Source organism: Dipodomys spectabilis, unplaced genomic scaffold (assembly GCF_019054845.1).
Source record: "Dipodomys spectabilis isolate Male_0828 unplaced genomic scaffold, ASM1905484v1 ptg000231l, whole genome shotgun sequence".
Lineage (NCBI taxonomy): Eukaryota > Metazoa > Chordata > Mammalia > Rodentia > Heteromyidae > Dipodomys > Dipodomys spectabilis.
In genome coordinates, this window is record NW_024870908.1 from 6,175,734 (window position 1) to 6,203,234 (window position 27,501).

A 27,501-nucleotide genomic window follows, 5' to 3' on the forward strand; every position below is an offset into this window, starting at 1 on the left:
CTGTGGCCTGCAGGTCCTGCTGTGGCAGAGGCCAGGCCCGGGGGCTAGCGATCGCGCACACCTGCTGCGTGCTCCATGGCTTACACAAAAGGTTGCAGAGTTTCTTAAATGTGTTTGCCAACGTCTTAAAATCAGGAGGGCTAGCTGGGCACCAGGTCTGTAATCCTAGCTACTTGGGAGGCTAAGATACGAAGCCAATCCAGGCAGGAAAATCCATGAGCTTGTGATCTCCAGCTAGCCACCAAAAAGCCAGAAGCAGAGCTAGCTGTGGTTCAAGTGGTAGAGCAAAAAAGCTCAGGGAGGCACTGGGAAAGTGGCTCAGTGGTAGAGTGCTTGCCTTGCATGCATGTGGCCCTGGGTTCGATTCCTCAGCACCACATAGGCAGAAAAAGCCGGAAGTGGGGGCTTAGGTTCAAGTGGTAGAGTGCTAGCCTTGAGCTGAAGAGCTGAGGGACAGCGCCCAGGCCCAGAGTTCAGGCCCCACAACCAAAAGAAAAAAAGCTCAGGGACGGCACCCAGGACCTGAGTTCAAGCATCAGGACCCACACACACAGCAGCATGCCTTCTCAGTGGGGCGGGGTGGGTGCCAGATGAACAGAACCCCCAAGCTGCTTTCTGTAGTGGGCAGGGCTCCTCAGACAGCCTCAAAGAAGGCCTTGTTCTGAGACCTGGACACAGGACGGCGCCCAGGGCCACTGAGTGATCCCAGGGTCTGTCTGGTGGCTCAGACGGGGGTTCTCTAAGAAAACACTGTGGCTGCCTGGAGAATAACTGGCTGCTGCCCAGGTCTCTGAGGGTCTCTAACAGTAGTCTCCTCCCAGTGGAGGACAGACGAGGCCTTTGAGTGGCAGGAACCTCACAGCGTGGAGGCCCCTCCTGGGTTGGCCCAGAATATCAACTCCTACATTTGGAAAAGGCTCTGGGTTTGTAGCCACCGTTTATGGGTTTCAAGGAAATCTTAGCACCGTCTGTGTAGTAAGGCATGCTTGTAATCCCGGCTATGAAGGAGGCATAGGTAGAATCAAAGTGTGAGCGAGCCTATTGGAAAAAGTAAGGGTGGTAGGGCATCTGCCCAGGGCAGGTGGGAGAACCTACATTGTCCTGGGAGTGTGGTCTCTGTTCAGCCACCTTTCAGTCGCAGAGGAGAGGCTGGGAGGTGCAGGGTGGTCACCATGCATGTTTCGTCCACTCCAGAGCCACCTCCATGTATGGCCCTCTTCTGCAAAATACAGCCCACCTCCCCCTGGCTGTCCAGCCCATTGGTGAACCCACCAGAACAGGCCCCTCGGCCTTAAACCCTGTGTCCTGACTCCCACACAGGAGTGACGGATGCCCTGCTGCTGTCCAGCCTGATTCTGCAGCTGTCCCAAGCCAGCACCGAGGAGGGAGCTGGGCCAGCTCTGCCTTCCCCAGTGGATTTCCACTGCCCCCTGCCCCCCAGTGCCAGCGCCTTCCCCTGCTGTAACAGGGCTGAGGGGCTGGGGGGCAGATGTGAAAGCATCCAGCTGTGAGGATGGGGGGGGGCGGGGGCGGGGAGTCCTCAGCTCCCCTGTGCCAAGGATGGGCAGGCAGAGAGACCCTGGCCACCATGTCATCCCAGCAGCTCCCAGGCTGCCCTGGAGGGCACAGCTGGGGCCTGGGGGTGTGGGGAGGATGAGCTCGGAGTGGCAGCCAGAGGACAGACCAGGGCTTCTCCAGGGCTACCCCCGCTGCCAGGGGCAGCCAGCCAGGCCACTCAACTACACTCAGAAAGAAGGCAGACTTTATTCTTGCCAGAAGTTACAAAGAATACTCATTTGCACACAGGCTGGAGTTTGGGGCTGCCCCGCCAGGGTCCCCCCTCCCCCCGAGTGAGCTGGAGAGGTGAGTCAGACGCCTGGGTCAGGAAGAGCTGGGACTTGTTTGGACCCATTCCTTGGAGAAAGAAAGGATGAGTCAGGCTGGGGGTGGCCTCAGGTGAGTGGCATTGGGGACCGTCAGGAATGGGTGGGCACTAACTAGTGGCCTCCCACGTCAGGGAGCCCTTTACCCCTCATCCTCCTGAGTCCCTCCCTCCAGCTCACTCTCCACTGGCCCCCAACTTCCTACTCAGACCAGGGATCCACTGCCCACACCCAAGCACAGGGCCGTTGTGTCTGTGTCTGTGGAGTGGAACAGAACTGTCAGCAGTACGGAAAGGAGAGGGGAGGGCCATAAACAGAGGGAGGGACAGGCTGGGAGGCGGGTAAGCCTTCCAGAAGGTCACCGGCCCGGGGAGGTGACCACGGGAAAGCCTTTCATTCTGAGCTCTGAGGCAGTGAGCTCAGAGTTGGCTCTTCTGCCACCAAGCATGTGGCCTGTGAGCCAGGGACCCTGCCAGCGGGGAGGGGACCCTGCCACCCTGGGATAACCGCAAGGCTCTGCAGACGGTGCACACGAACACACTTCAGTTCCTAACCGTAATTGCCAGCAAAGACCAATGTGAAATGAAATGTGTGCACACAGTGAAGTTTGGTGTCTATGGGAAAACTGGACCGAGTAGAAATAGGCCACACAAGACGTGCGGAGATGGCCGGAGCTGAAGCAACACCGATGAGGATCATCTCAGCAGAATACCAATGAGGGCTTTTGTTTTTAAAGGCAGGGGCTCCCTAGGTAGTCCAGGCTGGACTTGAACTTGAGAACATCTCGCCTCAGCCTCCCAAGGGCTGGAACTGCAGACATGCACCACCATATGCACCAGCTCAAGAAAGGGATGGCTTAAAAAGTTCACTCTGGGGCTGGGAAGATGGCTCAGTAGTAGAGCGTTTGCCTTGCATGCATGAGGCCCTGGGTTCCATTCCTCAGCACCACATAAGCAAAAAGAAAAAAGCCAGAAGTGGTGCTGTGGCTCAAGTGTTAGAGCACTAACCTTGAGCTGAATAGCTGAGGGACAGTGCCCAGGCCCAGAGTTCAGGCCCCACGACCGTACCCCCCCAAAAAAAATTCACTCTGGAACTATGTTGCCTATGAATGTATCTGATGAGGACTGTGGAGGGGGGAAGGGGAGGTAAACGCGTAACTTGAGGGTCCCCTGTACAGGCCCTTGTCCTACAGCTAGGGCCCTGGGGTTCCACAGAGGGAGAGGAGGGGACCCTGTTGGGGGAGGCATAGGGTGGAGCTTACAAGTTGATGGACTCCTCGGTAGACTTCGTGTTGATTCTGGGCTCAAGGGGGCACAAATTTCTGGTGCCTGAGGGGCACTGGGGCCTGCTGGGGTTCCCCCCGGGGAGGGATCACCAGCGGCAGCAGTGGCAGCAGTGATGGTGGCCGAGACATCATGGTGGATACAGGGCGGGAGGTTGAGCTGTCATTTGTGCGGTAACCTGGGAAGCTGGGGGCTGGGGAAGGAGCAGAAAGAAGAAACCCATCTCCCGTGTTCTCAGAGCACTTCCTGATGCTGCCGGGAGAGACAGAGGTTTTATAGGCCACAGCAGAACTGGTGACCACACCTCTCCTGGTCCCATGCACCCAAAACTTCTTTGTAGTGACCCAAGATGTATGACTGTGCAATTGGTGCCCTGGGTATGGAGTCTGCAGGGTGTGGAGTCTGAGCTGGGCCTGGTAACCTGCGCCATTCTCTTTGGGATGACTACCAGTGCCCCTCGCCCCATTGGCTAAGGGTCAGAAGAGGCAAGAAGGAAAAGAGTGCTGTAAAAACTAAGTTCCCCTGAAGGCCCAGTACACAGAAATGCACATCAGGGGAGCTCAGGGAGGCAGCCCCTTCTACCGGCTCCTACAGCTCCCTGCCCTCGGACCTAGGAAAGTGAGCTCCACCCTACAGCCAGGTGGACCCTCAAGGAAGACACCTGGCCACACTTCTGGAATAGTACCTGGGGCCAGGAAGTTCCCTGGCAGAGTGAAGCCGAGCCCGGGATGGCTGGATGGGGCCCTGGTGAAGGGGGGGGGGGGGGGCGATGTGGACAGCAGAGGCTGCCAGGACCCCAGTGGGCCAGGGGGCTGGGGTGCTGGGTACTCACGGGGATGGATGGCACTGGGGCGCACTCGGTCAACTGGGGTCTGAGCCCGCGGCGGACATGGGATCTTCACAGCTAAGAGAAAAAGACCAACAGGTTGCAGGCTGGTTCTCCTGGAGCGAGGCACCCTGCGACCTGAGCCCCACTTGACTTTTCCCTCTGGGAGGACCACAGCGTTTACCAGGCCCACCTTCCACACCCCTGACTCTCCCACGTCCTATGGGTAGCGACCCCCTGTTCATCCCTGTTCCAGTCCAGAGCCTCTCACAGGTATGAAAGGATGCATCTCCAGGCCAGGGAGGAGAGGGACAATCAGCAGGTACCAGGGTAGACAGGGCTTCATGGCCGAATCAACATCCAGCGGTTCTTTGCAGCTTCATTTGTTTGTTGATTTTGTAACAGGATCTTATGTTTTCAGGCTGGCCTTGAACTCAAGCTATCGCCCTCACCTCAGCCTCATGAGTTGCTGGGACTACAGGTGTGCACCACCACCATACTCAGCTATCTGGCAATTCTTTAGATACTTCTGCTGGGGTAGGCCTTATAACATCCCCCACTCCTATCTTTCAGTGCTTCACCTTTTGTTTTTTAGCTAAAAGTCACATAACAGCCACTACAAGGGCACATCAGACAGTCATTCCCCATCCCCCATGCCCAAATAGAGACCGTCCTGCTCAGGCTGACTTGGAACTACAATCCTCACACTCATCATCCTAAGTAGCTAGGATTCTAGGTGTGAGCCACCGGTGCCCTGTTTGTCTCTCTCTTCTGAGCTCAAAACCTCCCCCTGAAGCTGGTCAACAATCATCCTGACATTTACCTACTACCATCCCAATACCAGGACCGGCCAAGTGGGACCTTACAGGACAAAGGGGGCTGTACCGAGTTAAGGATCCTGAGATGGGGGCTAGCCTGGAGTGGTGGGGTGGGGTGGGGGCTTCCTGGAATCACACGACCTCCTGAGGGTCAGAGTCACCTGTGGCCATGCAAGCGCAAGCCACAGCAATGTGAGAGGCTGAAAGGCAAAGGCTCTCCGCTCCAGCCTCTAGAAGGGACTTGGCCCACGTAGCTCAGTGATACTGGCTTTGGACTTCCAACCTCGGGAACTAAGATACTAAGCTTAGTTGCTGTTGGTGACAGCAGGCAGAGGAAATTGATACAAGGCGGTTCTACTAGGCTGGGTGTGTGTGTGTGTGTGTGTGTGTGTGTGTGTGAGTGTGTGTGTGTGTGTGTGTGTGTGTGTGTGTGTGTGTGTGTGTCCCACCTGTTTTAGGCTTATTTTAGGCAGGTGTCTGCAGCTAGTCAGGAGGGATGAGCTGGCGGAGGTGTGCTTCTCCCTCCTGCCTCCCTCCCCACGTAGCCTGTAGCCCGCCTTCCTCTCGCACTGCCCTCCCAGGGAGCAGGCCAAGCAGCACCTGGAGGTCACAGGCTGGTCAAATGGGAGACTTTGGTGGCCCCTGTGGGACAGGCAAAGGACTGGCCCCGTGGACAGGGTGGGACCGATGGCACCTGCATCGGAGGCGGGGCTGAGTGGGGGGAGGGGCCTGCCTGGCCAGTCTTAGGTGGACATACTGCTTGAGTCTGTCTTGGATGAAAATTTGTATGAAAATAAATGAGTGCAGGACAGCAGAAGCTCATCAGGAGCTCTGCCCGCAGACAGGTTTCCAATGGATACATTCCTTTCCTCCCTGCCCCCCTCCCTCTCTGGCGTCACAGCCCCAGTGGGTCTCTAGTACTGGAGTTGTGTGGGCTGGGTGGGGTCTGGGAAAGCATGACCCACTGGAAGAGAAGCCCCTCTCTGGGTGTGTGTGTGGGGGGGGGGGGGTAACAGCAGTTCTGGCCCCTCTGCTGAGGGTATCTCCTCCTCTCTCTGTGTGTATGGGACCCTAGACCAGGCTGCTTGGGCATGGAGCTGGGGAGGCCCTGGCACGGTCAGGGTCATTAAACATTAGCCCTGTTTTTGTACTGCTCAGTGATCCCTAAACCCAGGTCTGCAGTGGGGTCCTGAGCAGCCACACGGTGCCTGGGCAGAGGGCAGGAGCGGCAGAGGGCAGGGGCATGGCATCCCGCCCTCCTGGAAATAGGGTGGGGCCCGTGGCTTATTTGGAGGCAGGCCTCTGTGGATATAATTAAGGATCCTGAAATGGTGCTACGCTGGTGATACTGAGCCTCAAGCCAATGACAAGTGTGCTTGTGGGCGTCAGAGGAGAAGACGAGGCAGAGCTGGGGTGATGTGCCACTGCCAGGGGACAGGAGGAGGAGCACAGTGCTAACCACACCTTGATTTAGACTCCAGTCCCCACACTGCTGTTGCTGCTACTACTCGGCCGGAGGCCCTGCTGTGTGGCAGCTGGCGTCGTCGTGTGTATCTAGTGTACCAGGAAGGCAGCTGTCAGTGGCCACAGTCAGACCCTTCTTCCTGAGGGAAAGCACCCACAGGGGAGCGAGAGGCACCCCTTTTGGTAGGGCAGGCCCAGTGATGGGTCCCAGGTGGAAGCCAGCTGGCGGTGAGCCTGGACACCATAGCAAGCTGGTGACTGGTTCTGAATAAACGCACAGAGGTCAGGGGCTCCTGCTGGGCGGGCCCTTGTCCCCGGCACTAGGGCACGGGATCGCCTGTGCTCCTCTTCATCAGCCCCACTCCACCTGTACCTGGTTTCCGCCTACCACAGGGTCTTTGAACTCACTGTTCTTCACTCACTCTTCAAAAGCACTGTGGCGGCTGTCCAATCCTCCCCACAGACTGATGCCCTGACACAACTCGCCTATTACTTGCCCACTGCCACTCCCTAGGCTAGCAACCGCGTCACAGGTCCTGTTCACTGGAGCCTCCCTTCAGGTCAGCTAGCAATCATTCATCGTGGATTCTTGCCTTTCAGGTATTTGCTTACAGGTCTCTTGCTCCCTGCTGGCCCCTGAGGGGACCACATTTTAGTGAGGAACTGTGGAGGGGCCCCCCAGTCAGGGGAGGCACAGGCCGTGGGCCTCCCTCATGCTGCCCAGACTCAGGCCCAGGGCAGCAAAGGTGCCTAGGGTGGTTCAACGCCCCCTCCCCCACACCCGTACCTGTCAATTCCTTCTCCCCGGCGGGTGGCTGAGTCCCGGTCAGGGGGGTCATGCGGCCTCTATAAAGGATCCCATCCACGCCCAGGATGTCCACCTCCGCCTGTTGGACGGCCCAGGTGTCAGGTCAGGGCTTCCGCCCAGAAGCCCAAGCTCGGCACCCGCAGACACCTGTGCCCGGACATGGGGCCCCGCAGATGTCAGACTCACAGAGTCATAGTCCAGCTCTTCTGGGTCCCCGTAAGGATAAAGTGTGGTCATGTTGTATGTCTTCTGCCTGGTGGTGTTTCGGGGCCCATCACCCCAGTCCTGCTGGGTGCTCAGGGGGTCCATGCCTTGCAACTGCAACTTCTGTTCCCTGCATAGGGCAGAGGCTCATCTTGAGATGCCCTGGTCCCTCCACGGGACCATAGGACGGCAGGAGGTTAGTTAGTGTGGAGGCTGGGACCCAAGAAGCCAGCAGGAGGGGAAACCAGCTGGTTTGGTTGTCACCTCTCTCACGACCTGGGGCAGGGTCACAGAATCTCTCTGAGCTCAGTTTCTCCAACTGTGAAATGGGATGATAATGGAAAACACCTCAAAGGGAAGCCTTAAGGACTCCACAAGGCGGGATATGCCAAGGTGCCTAGCACAGAGCCACAGCCAGGGCCTCACCCACGTTCGTCGGGGCTGGCAGGGGCTGTGAGATTTAACGGGAGGCCTATTCTTTTGGGAAGCTTTGGGGCAGCTCTTGGGCTGCGGTAGATCTCCGATGAAGATGCTGGCCTCTCTGTCTGCGGTCCTCACCTTAGCATCTGCTGCTCCAGGTACTCATAACCATTGGCACTGGCCGGCCGCAGTCTCGAAGACAGGTTGCCTTTGCGGATGGTGATCAGCTGCCTGTGGAAAGCAGGGAGGCAGGGCTGCGGCTCCAGCAGGAGGAGGGAGGTGCAACAATGCCCCCTGCCCCCGCCACCGAGATGCCACCTTCTCACTGGAACAGTCCCATGCTAAGACACAAGCAACTGTTCTTATAAAAGTAAAACCTAACTCAAGAGGCTGAGATCTGAGGATAGTGGTTTGAAGCCAGCTTGGGCAGAAAAAGTCCTGTGAGATTCTTATCTCTAATTAACCACACACACACAAAAAAAAACTGGAAGTGGAGCTGTGGCTCAAGTGGTAGAGCACTAGCCTTGAGCACAAAGAGGTTCATGGCCAGCGCCCAGGCTCTGAGTTCAAGCCCCACAACTGTCAAAAAAAAAAGTAAAACCTAGGCAGGTGATGGTGGCTCATGCCTGTAATCCTAGTTTCACAGGAGGCTGAGATCTGAGGATCATGGTTTAAAGCCAGCCAGGGCAGGAAAGTCTATGAGAATCTTCTCTAATTAACTACCAAAAAGCCAGAAGTAGAGCTATGGCTCAAGTGGCAGAGTGCCAGCCTTGAGCAAAAAAGCTGAAGGACAGCACCCAAGCCCTGAGTTCAAGCCCAATAAAACAAAACCAGAGCAGCCTTGAAGAGGCCGGGGCTGCTCCACTCTTCCTGACACACAGACGCACACAGGCCAAAGTATACAGGACCAGGTGATGTCCTTCACTAGATCCAAGTTAAGCCACACTAGAACATACTGATCCCTAACATCTCATAAAGAACACAAAAGCACAAAGCAGCCAGGTCACTCCTCTAATCCTAGTTTCTCAGGAGGCTGAGATCTGAGGATCACAGGTCAAAACCAGCCCAAGCTGGGAAGTCTGTGAGACTCTTATCTCCAGTCAACCACCAGAAAACCAGAAGTGGCGCTGTGGCTCAAAGAATACCGCTAGACTTGAGCAGAAAAGCTCAGGAACAGCGCCCAGGCCCAATTTCAAGCCCCAGGATCACCAACTCCAACACCATCGAACAAAAGCACAGAGCAAGCTCAGCCACTGGTGGCTCTGCGGGCGCCCCCTGGCGGCGGAGGGCCTTGGCGCCGTACTCACGGGCTGGTCATCATGGTCACAGGCCGATCGCAGGAGATGCACTTCACCCGCTCAAACAGCTTCCTAGAGGACACGGTGGGTGGTCAGCTGTCCCCAGGGGCTAGGGTGGGGGCTGGGAGAGCTGCAGGTTCCCTCCCTGCTCTCCCCATCCTTGGCTTGGGGACAGAAGGGGGGGGGTCAGCGCACCTGTGGCTCCCTCCCACCCCAGACATCAGACATGGTCCTCCATGCCAGGCTTTCCTGGGGCCCTGCGGCAGCTGTCTGGGCAGAGTTCTGGGGTCCTAGACTCCAGAGCCACTCCCACTGTGTGGTCCCCCACATCCCTCTGTGAGCCTCAGTTTCTTCATTTGCAGCATTTAAGGCTGGAGACCACATGGCAGGGGAGCCCCCCCACCCCTACCCTCGCGCCCCGGCCCCGCCCCGCTCTGCTCCGTCCCCAGGCAGCAGCCCTCACTTCCTAAAGCCTGCAGCACGGTCGGGGTCGAACCGAAGGCTGTCCACCACCAGCTTGAGAACCACTTGCCACAACTCCTGTATTTCTTTCTTTATCCCCTCCAGGTCGTTGGAGACCAGCTGCCAACCAGAGCAAAGAGAAGACAAGCTCATCAATGAATGCTCACCCAGCCACCTGCAGCTCCAGAGAGAATGTGGAGATGCCCTGTTGAGGGGAAGGCTCCAGCTCTGGTTAAGACTTTGCTCCCCATGCGTGTTCTTGGACCAGGGAAGCTGCAAGGTGAGCCTCCCAGCGGCCACGGGAAAAAATGCTATTAGCTGCTGCCTCCAAATCTACTGCTTAACTGCAGGGGTAGAGGCTCTCTGTGCTCCGGACATGGGTACCTTCGACACATGTTCATGTAGAGTCTGTATGCAAAGTTCATTTGCTTTTCGTATACTCATGAACCTGTGCAATCACCTCAACTACAGGACATTTGCTTCCCTCTCAGAAGAAGGCCCGTACCCTTGACCAATCACCCCCATTTCCTCCTAGTCCCTAGCAGCCATCATCTACTCTCTGTCTGGATTTACTTGTTCCAGAAATTTCATAGGAAGGATGTCACATACTATTTGGCTCAAGTGGTAGAATGCCAACCTTGAGTGAAAAAGCATGTGAGGCCTGAGGCCCTGAGTTCAAGCCCCAGTAACACACACACACACACACACACACACACACACACACACACACACACACACACACACACATCTAATCCTAGAATTTAGAAGATTAAGGCAGGTGAATTGTGAGTTTGAGGCTTGCCTGGAATACACAGCAACCTCCAGCCAGAGCTACATAGTGAGATTGTACCTCAAAAAAAAAAAAAATTGAGCTGGGCACAGTGGCTCACGCCTGTCATCCTAGCTGTTCAGGGGGCTGAGATCTGAGGATTGTGGTTCAAAGTCCAGGCAGGAAAATCAATCTCTCTCTCTCTCTCCCTCTCCCCTCTCCCTCCCCACCCCGCCCTCTTTCATTAGTGCCAGTTCTGAGGCTTGAACTCAGGGCCTGAGCACTGTTCCTGAGCATTTTTGCTCAAGGTTAGTGCACTGCCAAGCCACAACTCTACTTCTTGATTCTGTTGGTAGTTTTAGACTTTCCTACCTAGGCTGGCTTTGAACTGAGATATTCGGATTTCATCCTCTTGAGTAGCTAGGATTATAGGTGTGAGCCATCCACACCTAGCATGCAAGACACCAGCACTAGCCTTGAGCAAAAAGGTCAGAAACAGAGCCCAGGAGCTGAGCTGAAGCATGAGGCCTGGTGCACGCACACACGCCACAACCATCGAAAATCATAAAGCAAATATGGCAACATATTATGGTTATTAGATCTGGGGGTGAATGTATGTGGATACATTATCTGAGTATTTCTATTTTTTTTTACTATGTCTGACACCTTTTCAAATAAAATGCCACTGTTCCCTTGGCTAAGTCACAGGAGACATGACAAGTTCTTCCTGCTGTGTTGGTCACTGGCTGCCATGTTGTGGGAGCACTCAGGCAGCCTTGAGGCGGCGGCAGCGGAATGAGGACCTGAAGCATCCTGCCTACAGACACGTTGGGCACCATCTTAGAAGACACTCCTCCACCCCTCCCCCAGGCAGGCCTTCAGATATGACACCAGATGCCACATTTGTGTAACCTCATGGGAAGACCCTGAGCTACCAAGCTAAATTGCTCTCAATTCTTTTTGTTTTATTTTTGTTTTTAGCTCTCAAATTATTACTATATGTAGTTTTTGGTTGGTCATTGGGGTTGAACTCAGGGCCTGGGTGCTGTCCTTTAGCTTTTTTGCTCAAGGCTAGCGCTCTACCACTTTGAACCACAGTTCTACTTACGGTTTTTAACTGGTTAATGGAAATATGAGTCTCACCGGGGCTTTTTTGTCTGGGCTGGCTTCAAAATGAGATCCTCAGATCTCAGCCTCCTGAGTAGTTAGGGTTCTAGGTGTGAGCCAGTGGCTCCCGGCTTTTGCTCTCAAATTCTTACTCCTTAAAACTGCACATCTAGCTACTCAAGAGGCTCAGATCTGAGGATCGCGATTCAAAGCGAGCCTGGGCAGGGAAGTCTGTGAGACTCCAATAAACCACCAGAAAAGCAGAAGTGGCGCTGTGGCTTAAGTGATACAAAACTAGCCTTGAACTGAAGAGTTGAGGACAGCGCCCAGGCCCAGAGTTCAAGCCTCACCACCCCCCCCCCCAAAAAAAAAAAAAAAAACCCAAAACTCTGAACATCTGCTATTAAAGACTGCTAAGGTTCTGGAGTCGTTTGTATTCAGCAGCAAGTGCTAACACAGAGGTGCTCACTTTGGTGGCCAGGTCCTTCTTGACTTGCTTCAGCGCCTTCTTCCAGTCCGCCTCATGAGTTGAGACCTTGAAAAGCACACTCTGAACCATCTCATTCATCTCCGTGGCTAGTAGGTCCAGTTCATTCCTGTTTGCCTTGCTTGCCAGAGCACTTTTTTCAGCTTTCTAGGGAGACAGGGAGCACAGGGGACAGTGCTGGGTGGGGGTAGAGGTGGGGCAGGAGATGCTGAACAATGTTCCATCCCTTTGGTTAGCATTTTTTTTTTTTTTTTTAGTTGGTCATGGGGCTTGAACTCTGGGCCTGGGCACTGTCCCTGAGCTCTTCAGCTCAAGGCTAGTGCTCTACCACTTGAGCCACAGCACCATTTCCAGTTTTCTGAATGGTTTATTGAAGATAAGAGTCTCACGGCCTTTCCTGACTGGGCTGGCTTTGAACTGCGATCCTCAGATCTCAGAGTAGCTGTAATCACAGGCGCCCAGCTTTTTTTTTTTTTTTCTTGTCTTGTTTAGAACCCTTGGGGTCTATGTTGGCTTAAACTCAACTCTGGATCTAACCAAGGTTTTCCTGTGATGAAGAAGAGACGTCTATCTTTTTAAGTATAGGTAACACTGTCACTAACCTGAGTTGCTGAAAAGAGGAGCAAACAGGACAACTTTTAAGAAGCTTCTCTGGCCTCCCAGTCTGAGTAGAGGCTGAGAGCATTCTGGAAGGTTTTTTGGCTGGCTCTGTCCAAGTAGAGAGCTGGGGCTGGGATCAGGGGGGAGCAGGAGGCCAAAGACCTCTGCTTACTCACTTCTTTCAGCTCCTCCTCCATTGTGATTTTATTCACCTTCTCTTGAGTCAGCCTGTCGATCTGAGTCTGAAAAGACTAAGCACAGAGCAAAGGCAGGTAAGACATTCTGCAGCCCTGGAGAGGGAGTCTCCTGCCCTGATGTAATCACAGGGCCAGTTCAACTCCAATCTGCCCTGGGGTCCCAGTGAGAACTGCTGTCTGCTGACACGTGGTGGCCAAGTGTAGGGGAAACCCTTGCTTCCCCCTAGCACTGCTTCCTCTCCACTTTACCAGACTCTCCTAGAGCAGCAACAGCAGCTAACCTGCTTAGTGGGGGGCCTCCCACGCCCCCCCTTTTTCTTCTAAGTGGCTAGCTCCCTTTATATCCGGTCTCCAGTTGAGTAGATCCAGGGTCAACACCCTATACCTACCTTCAGATTTATCATGCTAGTGAGCCTGCTGTTCTAGAAAGGCCCAGCAATACTGAGAACTCAAGGAAGGGTCTTGCTTCCCCAAAATGACTGAGTTTAGGTCAAATGTTAAGAAGGTAACTGCTGGTACAGGAAATCCTCTTTTTTTTTTTTTTTTTGTTCGAAGACTGGGACTCCTACCTGGTCCCTGACACTTTGCCCATTGGCTAGTGCCCTACCAATGGAGCCATATCTCTAACCCCTAACCTCATTCAGTGATTCCTTTAGCAGGTGTAACTCAGCCCTTCTAGGAACGAGTGACACGGAGGCTGAGGACAGATACTGTTGAGACCCTGTTTTATGCATGTGTTGTTTGTTTTTAATTGAAGTGTAATTTATACACTGTAAGATATCCTCTGAAGCCTGTAATCCTAGCTATTCAGGAGGCTGAGATCTGAGGATTGTGGTTTGAAGCCAGCTAGGGCAAGAAAGTCTGTGAGACTCTTGTGACAAATGAACCACTAGAAAACCAGGAGTGGTGCTGTGGCTCCAGGTAGCAGAATGCTAGCCTTGAGCAAAAAAGCCCAAGGACAGTGCCCAGGCCCCGAGTTCAAGCCCCACAACCAGCCAAAACAAACAAACAAACAAAAAAATGTCCTTTGGCTCTGCAGTCTTCTGCGCATCCCTTCTATGCATTCCCAAGGAAGAACTCGCCCTTGCCTGTCCTTCCCTGGTCCCCCAACCTTCCAACCTTGAAGTCTTCTAGGCGATTCTGAAGCCTTCCTATCGCCCGGTCCAGTACCATGTATTGACTCTTCATTGTGTCTATTTGGGTACCCCAAATTCTCTCAAGTTCTTCTTCCTAGATGAGGGGAGACAGAGGCATCTGAAGCCTCTGCTTCAGCCTCTGCCATGGCTAGAAGGGGCCCACACACGCCAATTTGCTACCAGACAAAGCACCTGAGGTGTTTGTTGGAAGAAATTGTGTTGCCTGCCACCCACCTACTACTCACCTACACGCTCACCCTGCAGCAAGCAGATGGCTTCTGCCTGCTGTAGCTGCCCTCCATCCACGTACTACCCCAGCCCTCCCTCCAGCTGCAGGGTGGATGAGGGCCGGGGACTGGGGAGCCAGCTCTCTGGCCCCCAGTTCACCTCATCATCTTCTCAAAAGCTCCTTTCTGAGACACTCACCTGGAGCCTGGATTTCTGGAGGTTCTTAAACTTCTCCTCAAGTGATCCTAACATGGTCTCAAACTTGGAGGTGTCTTTCATTTTAACTAAAAGCAAAGCATGCAAAGGACAGCTTGGCTGTTGGGGGTGAGGAGGAAGATGACTGGCTAGAGCTCCCACTGCTGGTCATGAGATCAGAGACAGTGGGAGCAGTATGGAGGCAGCCCTGTCCCACAGACATACTCTCAGCTTTGGGCCAGGCAGCTAATGTTAGGTTCATAGAAGCTCTAACTAAAAATGAAAATCTAGTCCCGTGATCCTCAGATCTCAGCCTCCTGAATAGCTAGAATTACAGGTAGGAGCCACCAGTGTACAATCAATTGCCAGCTAGAGACCCAAAGAGGCCCTCTCCCCAAGAGACTGCACTGTTCCCAGAATAGACTAGTAAAAGGCTAGCGCTGAAGCCCAAAGAACAAATCCCTAGTGACTGATTAGTGATTCTGCGAGGGGAGCCAACTAAAGAAAGCGAGTGGCTGCTGCCCTTCGTAGGGCCAGGGTGGGCCTACCTAGATGAGTCAAGCGCTGTTTCAGGTTGGCTGAGAGCTTGGCGAACTCTGCTTTCAGGGAGTCCTGTGAGACAGGCATTTGGGCAATGTGGCCAAAGGAGTACTGGACAGCCTTCTTCTTGTCTTCAGGGCTCACAGCTTGAATGCCAAGAATCATGGACTGGGAAAGGGTTGGCCTGGCTAGGCTGGGCGAAGTGTACAAGGGGGAGGATTGGACAAAGTATGGGTGCGATTCTTCTTGCTCTTCCGCCTTATCTATGACCATGGAGAAAGTGGTCACAGGGGAAGGCCCTGTAGCCAGACTATCTGAAAAGCCTCCTGAGGGCTCAGATAGCTCTGTGGTAGTCGGTTTAGTGGCAGAGGCATCCTTGAGTGCCTTGACGGCAGCCTTCGCTTCCCTGGCTGCTGAAGTGGCTGCAGCTGCATAGGCTGCTGCCGTGGCGGCGGCCACGCTGACAGTGGTCTTGGCTCGTTTGAAGGTGGAGCCAAGATGCTTACCCCGTGTTTCAGAAAGCTCATCCACCTGGGTTCCACGTGTGGGGGTCTCCTCAGAGGTTCCCTGAGGTTGGGGGTAGGAATATTCACCTTCTATTTCTTCAACAGATGGGAGCTGGCGGGCCGCCACCCTGTGAGACTGGTGTGGCTTCAGTGGACTAGGCCACGAGTATCCTACCTCCCTGGATGGCGGTATGGCCGAGAATAACTGACTGGGAAGAGGCTGCCTGGAGACTGATGGACCTGGGGCAGGCAAGTCCAGGAAGGGCCAACTGTCTGGGGCAGGGCCAGGTGTAGGCCAAGATGCTGGCACTAAACCTGGTGTACCAGGCTCTGGTGCAAGCATGGCCTCAGCTTCCAGCCCTGGCTCAGTCCTAGGTGCAGGTACAGGCCCAGGCCCAAACCAAGACAGTGCAAGTTCAGGTGTAGGCCAAGACTCAGGTGGGGGCACAGGCCAAGGCCCAGGCCCAACCCTACGCAGTGCAAACTCAGTTGCAGGCCAAGACTCAGGTGGGGGCCCAGGCCCAGGCCCAGGCCAAAGTCCAGGTCCAGTCCCAGGTCCAGGTCCAAGTCCAAGTTCAGGTCCAGGCCCAACCCTAGGCAGTGTAAACCCAGTTGCAGGCCAAGACTCAGGTGGGGGCCCAGGCCTAGGTCCAGGTCCAGGTCCAGGTCCAGGTCCAGGTCCAGTCCCAGGTTCAGGTTCAAGTCCAGGTCCAGACCCAGGTCCAGGCCCAGGTTCAGTACCAGTCCCAGTCCCAGGTCCAGGCTCAGGACCAGGTCCAAGTCCAGGTCCAGGTCCAGGTCCAGTCCCAGGTCCAGGTCCAGGTCCAGGTCCAGGCCCAACCCTAGGCAGTGCAAACCCAGTTGCAGGCCAAGACTCAGGTGGGGGCCCAGGCCCAGGCCCAGGCCCATGTCCAGGTCCAGGTCCAGGTCCAGGCCCAACCCTAGGCAGTACAAACCCAGTTGCAGGCCAAGACTCAGGTGGGGGCCCAGGTCCAGCTCCAGGTCCAGGTCTAGGTCTAGTCCCAGGTCCAGGTCCAGGTCCAGGTCCAGGTCCAGGTCCAGGTCCAGGTCCAGGCCCAATCCTAGGCAGTACAAACCCAGTTGCAGGCCAAGACTCAGGTGGGGGCCCAGGCCCAGGCCCAGGTCCAGGTCCAGGCCCAACCCTAGGCAGTACAAACCCAGTTGCAGGCCAAGACTCAGGTGGGGGCCCAGGTCCAGGTCCAGGTCTAGGTCCAGTCCCAGGTCCAGGTCCACGTTCAGGTCCAGGTCCAGGCCCAACCCTAGGCAGTGCAAACCCAGCTGCAGGCCAAGATTCAGGTGGGGGCACAGGTCGAGGCCCAAGCCCAGACCCAAGCCCAGACCCAGGCCCAGGTCCAGGTCCAAGTCCAGGTCCAGGTCTAGGTCCAGGTCCAGGCCCAACCCTAGGCAATGCAAACCCAGTTGCAGGCCAAGACTCAGGTGGGGGCCCAGGCCCAGACCCAAGATCAGGTCCAGGTCCAGGTCCGGGTCTAGTCCCAGGCCCAACCCTAGACAGTGCAAACCCAGTTGCAGGCCAAAACTCAGGCAGGGGCACAGGCCCAGGTCCAGGTCCAGGTCCAGTCCCAGGCCCAAGCCAAGACAGTGCAAGCCCAGGTGTAGGCCAAGACTCAGGTGGGGTCACAGGCGCAGCCGCAGGCCCAGTCCTAGTCTCAGGTCCAGGTCCAGGTCCAGTCCCAGTCCCAGGCTCAATCCTAGACAGTGCAAGCCCAGGTGCAGGCCAAAACTCAGGTGGGGGCGCAGGCCCAGGTACAGGCCAAGACTCAGGCGGGGGCCCAGGCCCAGACCCAGGCCCAAGCCCAGGTGCAAATCCAGGCCCAAGCCCAGTTGCAAGTCCAGGCCCAAGCCCAGGTGCAAGTCCAGGCCCAAGCCCAGGTGCAAGTCCAGGTGCAAGTCCAGGTGCAAGTCCAGGCCCAAGTTCATGTGCAAGTCCAGGCCCAAGCCCAGGTGCAAGTCCAGGCCCAAGCCCAGGTGCAAGTCCAGGCCCAGGCCTAGATACTACAAGCCCAGGTGCAGGCCAAGGTGGTGGTGCAGGCCGAGGCCCAGGCCCAGCCCCAGCCCCAGGTGCAGGTGCAGGTCTAGGCCCGGGCCCAGGCCCAGGCCCAACCCTAGATAGTACAAGCCCAGGTGCAGGCACAGGCCGGGGCCCAGGCCCAGGCCCAGGTGCAGTCCCAGGTTGGGGCATAGGCACAGACCCAGGCCCAGGACGCGGCGCAGGCCCAGGCGCAGTCCCAGGCTGGGGCCCAGGCCCAGGCCCAGGACGTGGTGCAGGCCCGGGCGCAGTCCCAGGCTGGGGCACAGGCCCAGGCCCAGTCTGGGGCACAGGCCCCGGCCTAGGCCTTGGCCCAGGCCAAGGCCCAGGCACAGGCCCCAGCCCAGGCCCAATCCAAGACAATGCAAGCCCAGGTGTAGGCCAAGACTCAGGTGGCTGTACAGGCCCAGGCCCAGGCCCAGGTCCAGGCCCAGTCCCAGGCAGGACCTGGGTCTGGTCTAGCTTTCCCACACCACTGGGTAGAACCACACGCACAGGCTCTAACTGGGCTTTTGTGTCAGCATATTGCTCGGAGGTAGGGCGTTGGACACCATCCTTTAGGTCCTGGCTCTGGGCGAAGGTGGCCTCTGGCAACGGCTCACCAGTCTGCTCACTCCTTGGTTGAACAAGTACCTGCAGAAAAAATAGGGGCAAGGAAGTTGGGCTGGCTCCCCTTCCCTTTCCCCCTCCTCCTCTTCCTCTTCCTCTCACCCCAGTGAACATGGCCTCATGAAGGCTACTCCACAGCACCATGTCCTCAGCTTTGGGGATGTTCTGAATCTTGTTCTGGATGGTAATCTGTGCAGCAAGGATGGGGTATACAGGTATGAGTCCTGGGGGGGAGGGGGGTTGTGACGCCATCCATGTGGCCCCATTCCTGCTCAGGGGCAGCTGTGGTCCACAACACCCCCAACATTTACAAAGCAACCTTTCCAGACCCTGTCCTCACCCTGTCCCTCCCAGTTCCCCTGAACCCAGAGAGGAAGGATGGGGCCCACAGCCCTCACCACTTCCCGCTGCAGGGCACTTGTCCTCCGGGTCTGCGTTTTTAAGCCTTCAGAGATGACATCTACTTTTTCCGGGCGAATCTGTCAAATGAGCCAAATAGGCTGAGGATACAGGTTCTGATCCCAGCACTGCTGCTTTTCCTACAGCACTTGGTGACTAAGCTTGAGAAAGGAGAAGGGAGTTTCTTTCCCAGGGATGGAAAAGGAAAACTAAACAAAGGGTTCCAGATATATAAGTTTGGGAAATTCTGGGCTAAAATATTTGAGTTTTGTACTGTAGGACTTCTCAAAATCATGAATAGGCAAAAGAGGAAAAAGAAAAAAAAAAAAAAAGAAAAAGACTCCAATAAGAAAGCATTGTTTCTTGCATAGATTTGTTCATGGATCCTTTTTAGTGTTTCATGGCTCTAAAGGGCGCTGTCTGTGCCAAGACTAAAGTTCAAAAGTAGCTAAACCTTGGCTGCAAGGTATATCTATATTTATATATATATATATAAAGAGATATCTGGTATATATATATCTATATCTATATATCTATATCTATAGATATATATATACCAGATATCTCTTTATATATATCTATATATAGATATATATATACCTATATATATATATCTGGAGTATAGAGATCTGCTTTCTAACTCCAGTTTGGACTTGCGGGCTATGGACTGGGAGCAGCTGCCTCAGGCTTCTGGGATTGTGTCTTCCACGTCACGAAAGGTAGGGGTGCAGGTGGAGTTGGTCCATGTACCCATGTTGGGTTTATCCTGCTTTTTATTTATTTATTTTTTGGGTCCCGTCGTGGGGCCTGAACTCTGGGCCTGGGCGCTGTCCCTCAGCTCTTCAGCTCAAGGCTAGTGCTCTACCACTTGAGCCACAGCGCCACTTCTGGCTTTTTTCTTTTTGCTTATGTGGTGCTGAGGAATTGAACCCAGGGCCTCAGGCATGCAAGGCAAGCGCTCTACCACTGAGCCACCTTCCCAGCCCCTTATCCTGCTTTTTAGTGTGCACAGAGTTTTCTACTAGAGGAAAGATGTCCTCTTTCTGTTAGGTTGGTGCAACCGAAGCCTGCAGTTGTTGAGACTACTGAGTACCAGACTGAGATGAGGCCAACCTGGAGGAAGGCACCATTGAGAGACTTCCATGTTTGTGAGTACTAGAGTTAAGTGTACCTGAAGGCATCCCTAGACTTTTCAGTAAATGACACAATAAGTTTTGTTATTTTTCCTAGGTCACAATGAACTGGGTTTCTGCCACTTACCACTTGATGTCACAACACGGTAGAACAAGGAGTAAAGCATGGCTACAGAGAGCTAACCAGGACAGGTGCCAAGTGGCTGGGCTAGCTCAGTCCCTTTCTCTTTCCCCAAGGCTACATCTCTTGACTAAGGACATACCTCCTAGTTTTTCCTTACTGTACCAACCATCAGAGGTCTGATCAGCATGGACAGTGTGGAGGATATTGGGGAGGCGGCTACCTTCTCAAATATATCCCTCAGCATGTCCACGTCCTTCATGAATGACTCAACAGTATCCTTGAACTGATGGAGTTCAGTGAGCAAATCCTGCACAGTCTGCATCGCCTGAGGGGAAAACAAGACTGTGAAATGGGTGTAGCTGGTGTCCAAGCTTCCTGATGACAGCCATCATCCCAGGACTTCTCTTGGTTCTTTCAAGATTTAGGCTGGAATATACTCAGAGACCAACAAATGATATTCAAAACAGTGGTGCTCAAGTCTCAGGAGGCTCTGAGTAAGAAAGGAAGGAAAGGAGCAAGGAAAGACAGGAGGGAGGGAGGGAAGAAGGGAGGAAGCTAGGAAACAAAACAATATATGAGATCATACATCCATCTTTGAAACCTAACTCAGGACAATGGAAATGGAAACAGAGTAGCAGGACTGCTGTAACACAGTAAGTCTGTGTTGCTAACATGTACAAAGCCCTAGTTTCCATCCATACTGTGGAACCTGGCAGCACTTATGGCTCATGCCTGTAATCCTAGCTACTCAGGAGGCTGACAAAGCCAGCCTGGACAGAAAAGTCCTCGTGAGACTCTTTTTCTTTTCTTCCTTCCTTCTTTTCCTTCCTTCCTTTCTCTTTCTTTCTTTCTTTTTTCTTTTTTTGTCAGTCGTGGGGCTTGAACTCTGGGCCTGAACGCTGTCCCTCAGCTCTTCAGCTCAAGGCTAGCATTCTACCACTTGAGCTACAGCACCACTTCTGGTTTTCTGGTGGTTTATCAGAGATAAGAGTTTCACAGACTTTCCTGCCCAGGCTGGCTTTGAACCTCAATCCTCAGATCTCAGCCTCCTCAGTAGCTAGGATTATAGGCGTGAGCCACCAGCACCCGGCAATCCATGAGACTCTTATCTCCAATTAACCACTCAAAAATGGGAAGTGGTGCTGTGGATCATATGAGTGCTAGCTTTGAGCACAAAGAGACTCAGGGACAGTGCCCAAGCCCTGAGTTCAAGCCCCACAACTTACAAAAAAGTACAGAATGGTACTAGCATAGAGTGTTATAGAGTGGAGAGTCTAGAAATAAACCCAGAAGTCTACAGTCTAAACACAGGCAACAAGACCATCTTTACAAATGATGCCAGGACAATAGATACAATTGTGGAAATATGAGCTGGAGTTGGGCACTGATGGCTCATACCAGTAATCCTAGCTACTCAGGAGGCTAGGATCTGTGGATTGTAGTTCAAAGCCAGCCTGGGCAGGAAAGTCTGTGAGTCTGTGAAACTTTTTTTTTTTTCTTTGGTCGGTCGTGGGGCCAATACTCTGGGCCTGGGCGCTGTCCCGTAGCTCAAGGCTAGCACTCTACCACTTGAGCCATTACGCCACTTCTGGCTTTTTCTGCTTATGTGATGCTGAGGAATTGAACCCAGGGCCTCATGCATGCAAGGCAAACACTCTACCACTGAGACACCTTCCCAGCCCCTCTGTGAAACTCTTATCTCCAATTAACCATCAAAAATCCAGATGTGAAGGTGTGGCTCAGTGGTAGAGTACTAACCTCGAACAAAAAAATCTCAGGGACAGGGTCCAGGTCCTGAGCTCAAGCCCCAAGACCAGAGCCAAAATAAATAAGTAAACAAATCAAAATTATTTAAATTTGTGTGATATACAGCAGGTGCTGTTTTGGTTGTAGAGGAAATAAAATGAGGGGGGAAGTTGGTTTTTTTTAAAAATTTTTTGGTCAGTTGTGGGGCTTGAACTCTGGGCTTGGGGCTGTCCCTGTGCTCTTCAGCTCAAGGTGAGCACTCTACCTCTTGAGCCACAGCACCACTTCCGGTTTTCTAGTGGTTTTATTGGAGGTAAGAGTCTTATGGACTTTCCTGCCTGGGCTGGCTTTGAACAGTGATCTTCAGATCACAGCCTCCTCAGTAGCTAGGATTACAGGTGTGAGCCACCAGCGCCAGGCTAAGGGGGGGAAGTTTTTTGTCCACATGGTTGATGATAGTACTGGTGGTTGAACCCAGGGCCTGGCATTTGCTAGGCAGGTGTCTTTACCACTTAAATCAGACTCCCAGTCCTTTCTGCCTTAGTTATTTTTCAGAATAAGGTCATCCATTATGGTAAACCCAGCCTGGATTACAATCCACTTACTAACACTTCCTGTTTAGCTAGGAGATGTTACCCACCATGAACAGCTATTGAGTGAGATGGGGGAGGGGAACCCAAATGTTTGCCTCAGCTGATCTCCAACTGCCATCAGGAGGGAGTTTTGAAATAAAAAGAACAGGTCTAAGCCCAGATTCCTCAAGGTTTTTTTTTTTTGTTGTTGTTGCTTTGTAGGTCACGGGGCTCGAACTCTGGACCTGGGGGCTGTCCCTGAGCATTTCAGCTCAAGGCCAGTGCTCTACCACTTGAGTTACAGCACCACTTCTGGTTTTCTGGTGGTTCATTGGAGATAAGAGTCTCATGGAGCCGGGCGCTGGTGGCTCACGCCTGTAATCCTAGCTACTCAGGAGGCTGAGATCTGAGGATCACGGTTCAAAGCCAGCCCGGGGGCTGAGAAGGTGGCTCAGTGGTTAAAGCGCTTGCCTTGCATGCCTGAGGCCCTGGGTTCGATTCCTCAGCACCACATAAGAAAAAAGCCGGAAGTGGCGCTGTGGCTCAAGTGGTAGAGCGCTAGCCTTGAGCTGAAGAGCTGAGGGACAGTGCCCAGGCCCAGAGTTCAGGCCCCATGACTGGACCCAAAAAAAAAAAAAAAAAAAACAAAGCCAGCCCGGGCAGGAGAGACCGTGAGACTCCTATCTCCAATAAACCACCAGAAAACCGGAAGTGGCGCTGTAGCTCAAGTGGTAGAGCGCTCGCCTTGAGCTGAAGAGCTGAGGGACAGCGCCCAGGCCCAGAGTTCAACCCCCATGACCGACAAAAAAAAAAAAAAAAGAGTCTCATGGACTTTCCTGCTTGGGCTGGCTTTGAATCATGATCCTCAGATCTCAGCTTCCTGAGTAGCTAGGATTACAGGTATGAGCCACCGGTGTCAGGCAGATTCCTCAATTAAAAAAAACAACAACTGGCAGGCAGAACAAAATTATTAATAGTGCCATCATTCTCCATGTCTTCTCCCCCTCCCCCAATTGCAGCCTGTGATGCTGCTCAGCATTATCACTACAGGGGAGAAAACCTAACTAAGGGTTCAACCTTACAGAAGGGTAGCTTCACAGGGAGATGTGGAATCTTGAATGCTGGAAACTGTCACTAGGGGGAGCAAGTGTGCAGGGCCGCGTGGGAAGCACGGGAAGGTCCTTGCTTGGCAGGAGGTTGTAGGGATCAGATGGCCCATGGAAGCTCAGGTTGTTTTTTTGTTTTTCCTCCCTCTCTTCTTCTCTCCTTTCCTTTTTTTTCTTTTCTTTCTTCCTTTTTTCCTTACCCTACCTTACCCCCCACCCCTTCTCCTGCTTCTGCATGCTCTCTTTTCTTTTTTGTGCTGGTCCTGGGGTTGAACTCAGGGCTTGGGTGCTGCCCCTGAGATTCCCCCCCTCCCTCCCCTACTCCCTTGGCTAGAGCTCTACAACTTTAGCCAGAGCTCCATTTTCAGTTTTTATGGTGGTTAATTTGTAGATAAGAGTCTTACGGACTTTCCTGCCTGGATTGGCTTCAAACCGCTAGCTTCAGACCTCAGCCTCTGGAGTAGCTAGAATTATAAAGCATGAACCACAGGTACCTAGCCCCTCTCTCTGATGTTTGCTATGTACTAGCCCAGGCTGGTTTCAAACATGCTACCCTCCTGCCCAGCCTCCTAAATCATAAGCATGCAACACCATGCCCAGCAGAGCCCAGATTTTCTAGTCCAAAAGTCTTTGTCAATGTCTAATCCAGCACCTGCCAAAGCCTGGGGACATTTTTTGGGGGGGGTCTGGTCGTGGGGCCTGAACTCTGGGCCTGGGCACTGTCCCTCAGCTCTTCAGCTCAAGGCTAGCGCTCTACCACTTGAGCCACAGCACCACTTCTGGCTTTTTTCTTTTTGCTTATGTGGTGCTGAGGAATCGAACCCAGGGCCTCATGCATGCAAGGCAAGCGCTCTACCACTGAGCCACCTTCCCAGCCCCTGGGGACATTTTTTATTTGTACAATTAGGGGATGCTTCTAGTTCATACTAGCTAGAGAGGGAGACTCAACATCCTGCAGTGCACAGACCAGCCCTGAGCCTTGAAGAATTATCTGACACAAACTATCAATAGTGCTGAGACTGAGTTCTGGAATCCAGCCCTTCTTATCCGTGACATGTGGTTGGGCCCATGCTCCAAATTTGATGGTGTCCTGACCAAGAGACAGGTCCCTAGTACACATCTGTAGATCTTCCCAAGCCTCCAGCCCACCAAGGGCTGGTCATTCACCCTTTCTGGGATGGGTGCTGGCAGGCTTCAGACTCCCTTCTATATCCCCCTTGAGGGGCATTTGACAAGGGTAGCAGAGGCCCCTAACCCACCCAGCCCAGAATGAGGGGCGGACGGGTCAATTGAGGCAATCATCAGGACTGACATGCATATGGCCCGCCAGCCTCACTGGCTGCTAGGTGCAGACACTTAGCAAAGCAGCTTGCACCATTCTAGCACTAGCTACCATAGCAACCCGCTTCAATGGGTCATTGTGGTAACCCTAGGCAACCGAAATCAAGTTGGAAGCAGGCATCATTCTCTTAATGGAAGGGATATTCCTTATCTGTACAAACAGTCCTTTGAGGGCTGTAGGAGCCAGGTCTGAACCTGTCCATGAAGCCCTCTCAGGAGCTGGGTGGGTGACCTTGTTCAACTGCTTAGGGCAATTAGAGAATTCTGTAACCCTTTACTCACTCTCCATTTGCAGGCTGGGGGTAGGCTGCCATAAGGGGCTGGCATAGCAGACATCAGTGCCTTCTGCCTGTCCAACCTGCGAGGCTGCCACCATCTCCTGCAGCCTTGTCTCCGGCAGCACTGTCTATGTTGTCTGGTGTGGAGCCACACCAACCCTGTTCTATTCCTGTGTATATGGAGTATCTTTGCTTTCTACTTCTCAGTGTCTTTGAATCTAAAGCATGTCTTGGGCTGGAGACATGCATCAAGCAGGTAGAGCGCCTATCAAGTGTGAAGCCCTGAATTCAAACTCCAGTGTTTAAAAAAAGTATTGGCCGGGCGCCAGTGGCCCACGCCTGTAATCCTAGCTACTCAGGAGGCTGAGATCTGAGGATCACGGTTCAAAGCCAGCTTGGGCAGGAAAGTCCGTGAGACTCTTATCTCCAATAAAACCACTAGAAAACCGGAAGTGGCACTGTGGCTCAAGCGGTAGAGAACTCGCCTAGTGCTGAAGAGCGCAGGGACAGTGCCCAAGCCCAGAGTTCAAGCCCCACCACCGACAAAAAAAATAAATAAATAAAATAAAAATAAAATTAAAAAAGTATTGTCTTGGGGCTGGGAAGGTGGCTCAGTGGTAGAGCGCTTGCCTTGCATGCATGAGGCCCTGGGTTCGATTCCTCAGCACCACATAAGCAAAAAGAAAAAAAGCTGGAAGTGGCACTGTGGCTCAGGTGGTAGAGCGCTAGCCTCGAGCTGAAGAGCTGAGGGACAGTGTCCAGGCCCACAATTCAGGCCCCATGACTGACAATAAATAAATAAATATCTCTTTTTAAAAAAATAAAGCTAGGGGCTGGGAAGGTGGCTCAGTGGTAGAGGGCTTGCCTTGCATGCCTGAGGCCCTGGGTTCAATTCCCCAGCACCACATAAGCAAAAAGAAAAAAGCCGGAAGTGGCACTGTGGCTCAAGTGGTAGAGTGCTAGCCTTGAGCTGAAGAGCTGAGGGACAGCGCCCAGGCCCAGAGTTCAGGCCCCATGACCAGACCCAAAAAAAAAAAAAAATAAAGCTAGAAGTGGGGCTGTGGATAAAATAGTAGAATCTGAGCAAAGGAAGCTCAGAAAACAGCACCCAGGCCATGTTCAAGCCCTAGACATGTGCACATACACCCACGCACAAAAGTACTATTCCACAGTGTTTGGTGCCAAGCATCAGCCCTGTCTAGCAGTGATTTCACTCACCTGAAAGATCCTGGTTCCCTGACCAGTCCCTCCCATTCTTCATCTCAGAAAATGAAGAACCTGAGTTGGCTCTACAGATAGGCTCTGCTGGACACTCCACATACATGGAATCTCACAGGCCATGGCCCTGTCCTGACTTGTCCATGAGGGCCCAGGTTCCTCCCTAAAATGTCTGTACCTCTTAGCCTTGGCAGAATGGGATCCCGCTCCCCCTACCTGCCCCCGGCTCAGGCCCTGGTGTTCCTCCAGGATACTAGGGCCAGCTGACTGCTGAGACTGCAATCCACATGTTTCTGGGCTTCTAACAGCCAGCCTAAGTAGGGTACCTGGATGTATCAGGTTCTGTGCCAGGTACTTGGCGTGCACTGCCATTCAGTGTGATTTTTTTTGTGCCAGTCCTGGGGCTTGAACTCAAGGCCACAGCACTGTTCCTTGGCATTTTTTTTCCTCAAGGCTAGTTCTCTAGCATTTGATCCAGGGCTCCACTTCTGACTTTTTGGTGGTTAATTGGAGATAAGACTGGCAACTTTCCTGACATACACTGGTTATTTGTCCACACTAACTGCATGCCGGGTAGGTGAGCAGCCCTCAACCATGATTAGCTGCTGGATATCTAGTGAGTTAAGGAGAGTCACTTTCCTGGCCTTCGTAATGAGGACACTGCACCCTCCTCTCTCTACATGGCTACTTCTCATGGCTTTGTATTCCCATGCTTTGTCCATCTGTCTCTTCCACTAGGCTGAGAGCACCTGGTCACCATGATTACAACAGTGCCACCTCGACATTTTTTTTTTTTAATGGAGGTGAGTGTCCTGTAACACACAGTTGGATGTTTTCAAGGGCACAGTTCAGTGGTGTTTAGCACGTCAATAGAGTTACGCATCTATCACCTCTATTTAGCTCAGAATCTGTTCATTACCTCAACAAGAAATCCCACACTCATCATTCCTTACTACCCTCTCCTCAGGCCCAGGGAAACCTAGGCCTGGGTCTCTGCATTTACCTATTCTGGGTGTTTTGTGTAAATCACACACCATGTGTTAGAAGAGGGAAGCAGTGGGGTTTGGAGGCTTCTGGAAGCCCGTGTTACCTTTACTATGGCCTCCTCGTTGCACTCCGTCTTCTTCTGGAGCTTGAGGAAATGCCACAGGTCCACCATGGGCCGCTTGTCCCCTGTGCTGCTCTCTAGAAGGTGGATGGTGGAGGGCAGGGTCTTCAGGATGGACAGCTGACTCTCTAGCTTGTTAATGCGGCCCAGCACAGGATCAGAGTTGTCAGGCTGCTTTAAGGATGGAAAGATGGGCTGAGCAGCAACTTCCTTGGGTGAAGGCATCTTTGAGGTCTGGAGGAAATCCTCTTCCCCGGAGAGGTCCTTCTCAAGCTCGTCCAAATGAAGGTGTTTCAAGATGCCCTGGAGCACGAGATGCAGGGCCCTGAAGTTCACCACTCCATACTTGGGAACAGCAATGTTGGTCAACTCAGCAAATGTGAGGGATGGGCTCATCTTACTGAAGTGTAGGTTGATAGGAAAAGGGTTTTGGATTGTCCTTAAGGACAAGTTGCTTTCAGTGGCCCAAAATGCTGCATAGGCAGAAGCTTGGGAGGTGGCTGGTCACAGTGATCAAGGAAAGAATGGCCTCTGTCCTGGAGCTGATTGGCTTTTGGTTACTAGGAGA

The 27,501-nt window shown here is 53.3% G+C and overlaps 1 protein-coding gene across 1 annotated transcript; it reads right to left on the bottom strand.

Moving 5' to 3' along the window:
• Window positions 1-1,740: 1,740 nt before the first annotated feature.
• On the bottom strand, window positions 1,741-27,329 carry CUNH16orf96 (chromosome unknown C16orf96 homolog). Its single transcript, XM_042698134.1, has 20 exons — window positions 26,916-27,329; window positions 19,785-19,889; window positions 18,307-18,387; window positions 18,011-18,097; window positions 17,795-17,932; window positions 16,892-17,265; window positions 15,701-16,789; window positions 14,734-15,602; window positions 14,189-14,274; window positions 13,746-13,856; window positions 12,606-12,680; window positions 11,812-11,976; window positions 9,468-9,586; window positions 9,014-9,076; window positions 7,845-7,937; window positions 7,269-7,416; window positions 7,062-7,161; window positions 3,999-4,070; window positions 3,145-3,359; window positions 1,741-1,914 (listed from the first exon to the last, which is right to left on the bottom strand). The coding sequence occupies exons 1-19, from the start codon at window positions 27,327-27,329 to the stop codon at window positions 3,187-3,189; spliced, it is 4,362 nt and encodes a 1,453-aa protein (XP_042554068.1). The 3' UTR covers window positions 1,741-1,914; window positions 3,145-3,186.
• Window positions 27,330-27,501: the final 172 nt, after the last annotated feature.